Source organism: Salminus brasiliensis, chromosome 16 (assembly GCF_030463535.1).
Source record: "Salminus brasiliensis chromosome 16, fSalBra1.hap2, whole genome shotgun sequence".
In the NCBI taxonomy this organism is placed as follows: domain Eukaryota; kingdom Metazoa; phylum Chordata; class Actinopteri; order Characiformes; family Bryconidae; genus Salminus; species Salminus brasiliensis.
In genome coordinates this window covers 29,478,946-29,490,297 of record NC_132893.1, presented here as the reverse complement: position 1 = coordinate 29,490,297, position 11,352 = coordinate 29,478,946, and the positions used below count along the sequence as shown (strand labels likewise).

Sequence of the window (11,352 nt, the reverse complement as noted above, 5' to 3'; positions counted from 1 at the left end):
GCCCTCAGTTCTTTTTCCCAGTTTCAGGTTTCACTCCAAGGTTTAAGGCAGTGAGAATGGAGGGTGATGTGCCATGATCCGTTTTTATAATGCAGTAAAGAGGCTGGTCCCGGCTCAGCGCTCAGCATGAGGGAAAAGTGTGTTTTCCAGCCCCGTCCCCATTGCACGGCAACCCCGTTTGCTGTGGGTTTTTCATGCCTCATCCGCTCGACTCAACAAGGCAAGGCAGCCCAGGCTGTACAGCACAGTCAGTTTCCCCCCATCAGCCCCTTCAGGTGGAGCTCAGCACTCTCAGTCTACTACCCCCCATCCCTCCCTGCTGGTGGAGCTCAATGCTGAGAGAGCGAGAGATGCTCAGGAGCAGAAGCTGAAGAGGAGGGAGACGCTGACTGCTGCATGGTTTATATGAAGGTAAGGCAAAGCATTTCTGAGGGCATCTTTTAGGGTGCAGAAGTTAGATGTTGCCTTAACTGGGGATTATATGCATGTACAGTCTGTATGGGGGAGTCTTAGGTGTTTGGTATACACTGCAGGAATCAATCCACTGCTCCACTTCAGGTCCGTCAATCTGGTCTTTTTTTTTTTTTTAGGAAGTGGGCTGATAAAGGATAAAGGGTTGGGGTCTAAACAGAAGACGAGATTTCTGTAGAAACTGCTGTAATATAAATAACTGCATTAAATCCAATTGTTTTGTCGTTTTAATGCGTATTGGGGGAAATCGCTGCGTTGGGACTTTTGTAGTTCACCTGCGTGATGAAGTTTAGACGGATGCTCGTGTTGCTCCCAGGAGCTTCTAATTATCGATCATTATATAACTATTAATTCGAATTAAAATAATCGCGTATTTATTTTACCACAAAAACTAATCTCGTAAATGCAATTATTTAAATAAATGCAGTTCGTCCGTGTCCTGCAGGCAATAACCATGCTATCATTAGTGTGTTAATGCTTCTGATAATCTGTCATCGTTAAAACTCGCACTTTTTACTCTACTTTCCTTAAGATTCAGGGTTTGCTGTTGATAAACCAGGTGTTTTAAATCTAAAATATAAACACAGGAATGCTGTCCCTATTAAAACAGTGAATATTAATCGTGCAGTGCTTCGTAGCTCTTTTTAAACCCATGTTTTTACAAGTTTTATAAATATTTATAAATAAAACTGCTGTTATTTTTCTCCAGAATCCAGAAACTGATGCTGCAGACCGAGCTGCACTACAGTCCAACATTCACAGTCGGTTTCAACAGCTGATACGGTGCGTATCTGTATATATATATATATAGTTATATATATAGTTATTTTTATTTTTGAAAGCTACCATTTATGTTGCCATTATTTCACCCATTCCCTCCCTCCCATCTTTTCCACCCTCTTAACCATTTATATAAACACACACATACATACATACACACACAGCTCCAGCCTGTATATCAGTGTTTCTCCCCTACAGGCGTATCTTACTGATTTGGAGTGTTAGAGAAGGATTTATTAAATATCATAGAGCATAAATTTATCAAACGTGTGTACCAGTAGATTTATATTGGTCATACTAGCATTTATTGTAATCAATATATGCATTAATTCAAAACGAATCCCAATTTACTTTAAAACCCAGTGATTTAAATGAAACAATGCGAATTACACTCATTTAATAGTTATATAACGTGTGTCTGCTGTGATTTAGGTTATTGGGATAAATCTGAGCAGATGAAACGGATTTAGGGCGTGTGCCAGGTGAGGCTGTGACGTCAGAGGGACGACTGCACCGCCCCTGAGTTGAGTAACGTTTATTAGATGATATAAAAACGACGGTTAGTGCTTTGTTACTATAGAGTCCACTGTGAATTATCAGTCTGCTGGGTTGATCTCAGCCTCGTCCTTCCCGGGAAAAACGGAGGTGTTAAATATGGATTATAATTGAGGGCAGTGGGCCTGGCCGTGTGTTCAGGGGTCGAGAGCCTACGTGCCTACGTGCGTTTTACAAAGTGGTATCCCCAAAGAAACTGCACCACTATGGGCTGCGTCCCAAACCGCATACCCACATGCTGTGTGTTCTGTCAATATAGTTATAGTTATTGTCCATCAGGGAAAGTTCTGATTTATCGTCGTGATTTATTGCTATTCGTTGTTCAACGATCAGCTCAGAAGGTCTAGCAAAGTCCTGCTGGCGTTCATGCAGTAGTGGGACAAAGCCTGAAGAGACACACACACACAAAAAAACGAGATATCAACCAGATCTCCATCCGTTTTTGCTTCTATCTTCTTTTAAATATTTGATTTGATTATTTCTGATTATTCCACAGTGTCTTTGTGTGTGTGTGTGTGTGTGTGTGTGTGTGTGTGTGTGTGTGTGTGTAAGCCCTCTTAAGTCCACCCAGCATGCTAATATGTGTCAGAAACCAGCCTGGTGTTGGCCTCAGCACTGGCCCTGTCCTAAGCCTGAGAGGAGACAAAGGCAGCTCCAAATGAGTTTGAGAGGCCAGCAGATGGGACCCCATCCAACACCTCACCTCCACTTGTTCTCTATTAATCACACAGGAGCGCTGGAGCAGCTCTCAGACCTGCCCATGGGCCTGAAGGTTGGAAACACGGGCACCTGGAAAGCAAAGAAATTCATTAATGTGTCCTTTAGAGGCCTGAGATAATTTTTAATAATTTCTCAGTTAAATCAATAACCTGACAGGGGGGTGTTGTAGGGGGATGTTATTGATAAGCTGGTTTGAAGAAGAGATGTCTTCTGTTTTAAAGGATCACTTCTAGCCCCTTTTGCTGTAGATTGTGGTCGATCGAGGGTCCACTGCTCCTGTAATGAAGAAAAAATGGCAGGTTGTCCCTTTTTCTCCTCTCTGGCTTCATTAATAAGTGTCTGTTATTCATATGGGCTTCATGAGTTGTCTCCATGACCTTTAGGCCCAGGCACAGTGGACAGTTGGGGTGAGCAGGATGGGCTACAGGTGAATCAGAGCAAAGAGCAATGAGCAATTTATTAATGTTATTATTATATTTATCTTTTTTATTATTACTAATAATAATAATAATAATAATAGGTAATTAGACCCAATAGGCCAATTATAGAGACTTAAATTGGTGAGCTAATTAATTGTATGTAGTTAGCTAGCTATGCTAGCTAGCTGGCTAATATTTACAGTAATATTTGAGTAATCAGTTAAGGGTATATATATCAGTTAGTAATTTAGCTACAAAATATTAAGATTTATTGCTGAAATACCGAATTTTCAAGACCTATTTGTAGTTTTTATGGAAATTAATTTTCCACAGAAATGTGTATTAATAAAATTCAGCGCTACATTCCTGTAATTTAAACACTATTTGTTTAATATGAGCCTTTATTTTTACAGCTGTTTATCTCCATAAAACGAGACGGACATCGTGAAGCTTGTCGATTTATCTAACGTTTACCTCAGAACAGCAGTTCAGTCACATTCAACGTCTACCGGACATTAACGAGCAGTCGGCGAACATAGCTAGCTATCTAATGATGTTAACCACAACAAACGCCGCGCTGGCGAAACTAATCTTGAAGAGAAAAATGCGGATAAAAGTGATAAAACAGACAAAAATGCGAGACAAAAGCTCCGTTTTTAACATTTCAGCTAAACGAACCCGAGCGGCCGTTACTTAAACGTCACCACTTTGCGCGAGGCAGTTCGAGGCGCGAAGGCAGAACCAATCATCGGCGCTAAACGGGGCGCGAGCGTGTTCTTTTTTTTCCCCGCCCGTATTCCGAACAAGCCCCGCCTTCCCTCTCACTGGATTGGTCAGGATTCAGCATTGCTTTTGAGAGTATGAGCTGCTAGCCAATGCCGGTGCAGGATGTGCGATAATACCAGCCAATCGTAGAGCGTGGAGGCGGGACTTGTCGGTTTACGGGTGGGAGGGAAAACAGCGCCGCCGGCGAGACGTCTTTTAGAGCGAATAAGGCGGCACTTAGTCGCTCATTCGCTCGTGTTAACGCGGCTGATGTACGGAGCCTCTCGTTCGTGTTGGAGTTGTGTTTGTTTTCCTCGTCGTGTTTACTGACTTTAGGTCGAGTGGTGAACCTTCCTGTAGTTATTCGTGAAGGGAACACGGGCATGCTTCACATTTTGTAGCGGGTTTGGATATCTCCGACCGGACACGGAGCTCAGGTGGGGGACTTCAAACTTTCACACTGGGCTTCTCTGGACGTAGCGAGGTCCAGCTCGGGTTTAGCCTGGATTTGCGGTGTGCAACTATATTAATTTTTTTTTAAAGCTGTTTCATTTTAAAAGCTGTATCGATAGCGTGTGAATGATGCCGTAATTATTATAAAATAATAATAATAATAAAAATAATAATAATAATAATTAAAAAAAGAAATGCTCGTAATTATTATAGTTGACGTTTAATGCTATAATGGGATGGTTTTATATAGCTAGTGTTATATTGCGAATATATAGTAATAATAATAATAATAATATTATATATTATTATATATGACATTATAATTGTTATATAATTTTTTTAATTGTGATTGTGAAATGTTCATGTTGATAAATATCAATGCATATTATATGCATTTAATATACATTTCCACATGTTTATTTTTATTAAAAATTAATGTTTAAATAAATGTTTCATTTAAAATGTTTTATTCGATTGAAAATATTTTTAATAACTCGCGTGGTATTTGGCGGCTTTTTAAATATACCTGATTATTATTTTTTATTTTTAAATTATTTTCTCATTCAGAATCAGTGCATTTTAAATATGTTAAATATTTAGAGGTACATTTTTAATTCGTGCTAATTATTTATAATTATGCGGATTTGCGTTAATACTACATATGACACGGGCAGCGCTCACTTCTGTATAATAAAATCCCTGCCGTTGGAAATGTATACAAATGCCCCGCACATTTTCTGCCTTTTATAATTACCAAAACGTAATTATTTAACCTGACTTTTATTCTTTATTATTTAACAAGACTTTTATTCTTCATATTTCTTTTGTCATTATTACAAAATCCATCATCATTAGAGTATAACACCACTGTAAAAAAAAAAACCCTGTTTCTTAGAATAACACAAATGCATTCACATTGTCATGTTTTAAAGGGACTGAATTTTTTTATTTCCTTTTTCTGCACCCAGTTTCCTAGTTAAGGTATCCACAGGATGGACAAAGGTCTTCTCCCTGGACCCAACGACATCATTATGGCTACACCACCCAGCTCATTCCAGCAAGAACCTCTCACCCCACCCAGATCCTCCCTCAAGCCCAACCAGGTGGGTCAGGTCATCCTGTATGGGGTGCCCATTGTTTCGCTAGTCATCGACAACCAGGAGCGCCTGTGCCTGGCTCAGATCTCCAACACCTTGCTGAAGAACTACAGCTACAACGAAATCCACAACCGGAGGGTGGCTCTGGGCATCACATGTGTGCAGTGCACCCCCGTTCAGCTGGAGATCCTTCGACGGGCCGGGGCCATGCCTATCTCGTCCCGCCGCTGCGGCATGATCACCAAGCGTGAGGCTGAGCGACTCTGCAAGTCGTTTCTGGGCGAGAACTCGCCGCCCAAGCTGCCAGACAACTTTGCGTTCGATGTGACACACGAGTGTGCCTGGGGCTGCCGAGGCAGCTTCATCCCGGCCCGCTACAACAGCTCCAGAGCCAAGTGCATCAAATGCTCCTACTGCAACATGTACTTCTCGCCCAACAAGTTCATCTTCCACTCACACCGCACACCCGAGGCCAAGTACACGCAGCCCGATGCCGCCAACTTCAACTCCTGGCGCCGGCACCTGAAACTGTCGGACAAGACACCAGCAGATGACATGGTGTTTGCTTGGGAGGATGTGAAGGCCATGTTTAATGGAGGCAGCCGCAAGCGGGCCTTGCCTTCAACACACTGCCCTAGTATGGACTCGGTGAAGGCAGTAAGCTCTGTGCTACCCCATGTGATTTCGTCTGACCTCGGACAGAAGAGAGGACGGTATGAGGACGACGAGGACCTGGATGCTGGCGGTCTCTCGCCGCGGAAGAACCCACGCAGTTACCCAGTCATTCCGGTGCCTAGCAAAGGCTTCGGGATGCTGCAGAAGTTTCCCCCAACCTCACTCTTTCCCAGCCCCTACACCTTTCCAGCCTTCGGGCTTTGCCAACAGAAGAAGGATGATGGTGAGGCAGCCAGTGGACAGAAAAACGGCGGACTGTCAGGTCTGCTGTGGCCGGGCCGCAAGGACGCTTTTTACCCTCCTTTCTGCATGTTCTGGCCCCCTAGGGCGACAGGCGGCATCCCGGTGCCTACGTACCTCCAGCCACAGCCCAATGCTCTCTCCACACTCACAGAAGCCCCCTCCCTGCGACAGGCCTTCCTGGACCTGTCAGATCAGGGCGAGACTGGCACAGCAGCTGGCATGGGTGCCAACCCCAGAACAGGGCTGTTTGAGAGCGAATGCCCGCCCGTGAATCCGCCCGAACTGCGGCCCGCCGCCCCTGAAGGCTGGCTCAAGCTCCTGGACGCTCCCTCTCTTCAGGCCCGCAAGGCCAGCTACCACTCCTCTGCCTTTCGCCCGGTGGTGAAGGACGCTGAAAGCATCGCCAAGCTCCACGGGAACCTGGAAGACCTGGGGGCTGAAAGGCACCTCTCGCCAGGCACCAGCTGCAGCTACCAGAGTGAGAGTGGAGAGAGCGACGAAGAGCAGGAGGTGGATGTGGAGACCAAGCAGGATGAAGAGCAGGAAGACTTCAGCAGCCTAAAGCAGCAGCAGCCACAGCAGCCAGCACAGCAGCAGCAACCATGCGGCCTGCACCTGCGGGGGCTCACTGACAGCAACGCTGGGGATCGGGATAAAGACACGACCCTCTTCCCCCCCACCATCCCCTCTGAAAGCTCCGCAGAGGACAAGCCCAGGCTGGCTGTCAGTCCACCCACCTCCCTCAAAGTCCCCAGCCCCGTTCACGCCTCACTGGAGGACACCGCCGCCGCCGCGTACAAAAATGTAAATATTCCCTGCAGGCACTTAAACTAATTATTATTTAAATGCAGGCCACAGACTGGCGGGATCCACGCGCATAACGAGATTGATAGCCGGGCGCTCCCTGCAGAAATGAAATATTCAGAGTGCTTTGATCCCTCCTAATAAGCCCAGTCGTGTTTTGTTTAATGGCGACATTATATTTGCTCTCCTTTTGTCACTCCCGCCTATTAGCCCTTTTAGTCTTTAACCTGCCGACACTACATTAACTGAGGGAGCTGGAGGAGTCACTCGCAGCTACAGAGGGGGGAGAGAAGGGGCTGTTTAACAGCGCTGTAGCAGATAGTCTCGACACACACGCACACACACGCACACACACGCACACACACACACTACGACTTGTACAAACGTCAATTAACACCTTAGCTGTTAATCAATGTGGCCTATCCGACTCTTAAACAAATTGCAGACAACAGCATTGTCATTCTCAAGGCCAACTCTTTCTGAGCTTTCGGCTGGCTGATATATGGGTATGGTGTGCCATGTGTAGTCTTTGGCCTCAAGACATGAATCAGGTCTCATCAGATTTCTGTTGTGCTTTGTGTTCGCAGTCACACAAGAGCAGAGACGATGGGCTCCCAGCTTACGCAACCAAAGACAAAGCTGCCCGTGCAGGTAAGTTACCAGGACATACAACAATACAGGAAAAGCATGGTCATATGCGAAGCGGCATATGCCGTAATCCAGCCACTCTGTTCCACTGAAGGGCTTTTTTTATAGTACAGAGTGCACTTATGAAACTAGTCATGAAACGACTGAGGGTTGGATTAAGCCACGATTGAAACAAGGGCTGGCTTAAGCCACATTTCCGCACTGCAACTAGAAATCTCCACCGAGAGTCTTTTCTTGAGTGTGTTTATTTTTACAGGCTTACATCTCCAGGCTGCCTCTCCGTTTATGCCATTAATACCTCTCTGTCCTCTTACAGAAGAAAACAAAGAACAGAGCAGTTTCTTCCTCCCGGAGACGGAGACACCCGCACCAGAATACTGGAGGGAGAACACAGGTAAATGCTTCATCACTGTCATCCCCCTTAAAAAAATCAAATAAACAAATACACAAATAATTTGTGCAACACAGCTAAACACATCCCTGGAAGGATCGTGGGATTAGACTAAATATAAAAGAGCGGATGGAATATATACTCAACTCCAGCCTCAGTCTGAAAATGGAGCAGTTCCCTCCACAATGTCATTGGGAAAATGTGTTCTGTAGGGAGCCATAACAGTTCAAGAAGACAATCAGCTCTGCACAGGGAAGGTGACAATCACCATTTGAACAATATCAAATGGATATAATTGCCTTTTGCCTGGCAAAATCTTCCATTACAAAGATCATAGCTTATTGCCTTTTATCTGTCAGGGAGACATTAAAAGTGTTTTACGACATCTATGCCAACATTTATATTATCGAGCCGATAATGATCTCCTCACATAATGTATAATATGTTTGAAAAAAATTACATGAAACAAATTAAATGAAACCACCTTTGCCTGATTGCTAAATGTCTCCAAGGGGCTGGTGGGGAACGTGATTAGAAGTTCTGATTTCCGAGTCTAAAGGCAGTGTCTTAAAGAGAGCTCTGTTTCTTGGGAGAAAAAAAATAATCTAATTTTCCATTTATGTAATGCAAACTGCCTTGGCTTTGACTATTCACGGTTAATTGACTGTCAAACGAGGTTGTTATCCTCAGGCAGTGTCTGCAAATTTGCTTGTCAAATGAGACAGAGAGAGGAGGAGAGCGAGAACAAGCCCGCTTTCCAAATGAGGAAAGCGTTGTAAGGCTTAAGGAGGCAAGACGTGAAATAGAGAGAGAGAGAGAGCGAGAGGGAAACGAGGGGGGGATTATATACACAAATGTGCTGGATTGCTTCATTTAAGGCATTTGATTTGCGGTGCAGCACACAGAGAGCATGGCACCCCCACATTGCCAATATACTGTGGAGGTGCAATACGCCTAATATGGCAACTCCTGAGGACATGCAGGTTATAATAATTTGATATTTCAGTGCAATAACAATAATAAAATCAATAACATGACCTTATCTTCGGAATAACTTCGCCCTGTAGATGAAATTGCTGTCTTTTTAGAGCAAGCAGACACATTGGCAGACTAATACCATTTTTTTAGGGTCACTAAGCAGCAGGAGTGTTTGATTAGACGATCGTAACAGCAGATAAGCTCAGATTTTCACTGAACTGGATAAGATGGGTGTAATTATCTGGAAATGTAGATGCTGACCCATGCTCATTTTATTTTTTGATAAGATAAGATAGTCCTTTTATATGTTTTAATACAAAGATACTATTAATGATCAATATAATGATTTGAGAAACTATTTGACAGCATTATTTCTAGTATAATAAATAAGACTTCTATGGTTGTTTTTTAGACCCACTTTCACTAACAGCCTGATGAGAGCGAAAACATACATTTAGGTTATTGTTAGACTGACACCTACTGGTCATTTGATGAGATTTCTTACTGACATTGAATGTAATCTGCCCTTCCGCCTCTAATCATTTTTTAATACTATAATTCAGTCTAAAATTAAGATTCTTTATAATTTCTCATTTATATGACTTTTTGTTTTGCAGCAGATCACAGTCAAGACTCACATTCACCAGCTTCACTCAAGAAAGATGTTGAGAACATGGAAAAAGGTGAGGTCAAAAATATCTTTCTCATTAAACACTCAAACAAAACAAAAGGATTAAGCTCACAAAAGCCTCCTTCATTTCTTTTAAGAGCGTTTCAGAGTCGTATTGATTTTAAACCAGTGCCACAATATAACATTGGTACGTATGATACGTTGTCAGACTTTGGTTTTAATTACAGTGCTGGTTTTCTTTCAGAGGAGCTCCAAAAAGTTCTCCTGGAGCAGATAGATTTGCGGAGAAGACTGGAGCAGGAGTTCCACGCCCTCAAAGGCAGCTCACCCTTTCCCGTTTTCCGTAAGTTAATTCGGATGATTAACAGTTCTTTCATGTGGGGCTTTGCATTTGAAAACCGGACTGCATCACTGCGCCTCTGTGTAATTCTCCGTACTCAATAAATGGAAGCCAATATGAGCTTATTTTACAAGCTGCCCCTTTAACAATAACAATTTTTGCTAATAGGAATCAGATGAGTAGCAATCTGTGCAGTAACGTTCTATGAGGAAACTGAGACTCATTTTTATTTAGTCAAATGGTGCCTCATTTTCATAGAGTCTTTTTCTTCTTCAGACAACTTCCAAGATCAAATGAAAAGGGAACTGGCTTACAGAGAAGAGATGGTGCAGCAGCTACAGATGGTGAGCATTCTGCAATTTCATAGAATCATTTTAGGGTCAGGCTTAGTCACACCAATAGACCTAAAATACTGCAATAATTAGATTTGCACCAGTATGATAATTATGAGCAGATGGCATTATATTCCATGTACATATCTGCGGATACAGATACATAAACATTTATAAAATGTACAATACATATATTTTCGAATGCAGTAGTTTAGCATCACTGAATCATTTTGCTCTTTTGGAAAACAATAAATACATGTTTGAATATCAGTTTGAAATCACATCTTGGTCAAGTCTAATTTAATCTAATAATAAGGGATTCATATTTTAGTATTATGTAAAGGCAACTTGATATCTAATGACCAATGTTTTATTTAACAATTATCTGCTGATAATGATATCACTCTTATATCATCATGCATCCCTAATAATGAGGTTAGCTTCTGAAACATCTGAATCTACATCTCATGTAGGTCATAAAATAGTCAGTTATTCATGTTGGTACAAGAAACTGATCACTAATTCCAGCAGAATATCAGTCATTTAAGGATCTTTGGTTAAGCTTATATGACTAAGGAGGGAAATAAAGAAAAAAACAAAGATGGAACTGCTTGATCCTTTTTAAACAGTAAGCAAATAGTTAGGACATGTAAGGGCACCTTGAATGTTTTTTTTTACCTTATGTTAGACTGTACCTTTTATGATTACCTTATTATAAATAATTATTCCATTTATTTATCTTATTTTTTCAGATTCCCTATGCAAACATAATCAGAAAAGAAAAAGTTGGCACACACCTAAACAAAAGCTGAATGGTAAGTATTATACATTTATATAATAGAAAATGGGGTTATGGATGTGTATTTGTGTTATTGTATAGCACATTACCCTTTAATCTTAGTGTAGGAATAACCCAGACAGATTGTATTATTGTCCATGTAAGTAGTGAGTAATAATCATTACTTTTCTTACAGCACATTCACAAGAACACACGTTCTGGCATGTTTAATGGTTAAAATACAAAGAGCAAAATGTTGTCGCTGTCCATTT

The 11,352-nt window shown here is 42.2% G+C and overlaps 1 protein-coding gene across 1 annotated transcript; it reads left to right on the top strand.

The window, feature by feature from the left end:
• Window positions 1–5,155: 5,155 nt before the first annotated feature.
• skor2 (SKI family transcriptional corepressor 2) lies at window positions 5,156–11,114 on the top strand. The gene is made up of 7 exons (XM_072659104.1): window positions 5,156–6,982; window positions 7,570–7,633; window positions 7,947–8,024; window positions 9,617–9,682; window positions 9,875–9,973; window positions 10,247–10,314; window positions 11,055–11,114. The coding sequence occupies exons 1-7, from the start codon at window positions 5,156–5,158 to the stop codon at window positions 11,112–11,114; spliced, it is 2,262 nt and encodes a 753-aa protein (XP_072515205.1).
• Window positions 11,115–11,352: the final 238 nt, after the last annotated feature.

Excerpts from the sequence above, each read along its gene's own strand:
- skor2 (XM_072659104.1), top strand. The coding sequence starts at position 5,156 with ATGGACAAAGGTCTTCTCCCTGGACCCAACGACATCATTATGGCTACA. Across the intron at positions 7,634-7,946 it reads AGACAAAGCTGCCCGTGCAG|AAGAAAACAAAGAACAGAGC; the intron begins GTAAGTTACCAG and ends GTCCTCTTACAG. Across the intron at positions 8,025-9,616 it reads ATACTGGAGGGAGAACACAG|CAGATCACAGTCAAGACTCA; the intron begins GTAAATGCTTCA and ends TTTGTTTTGCAG.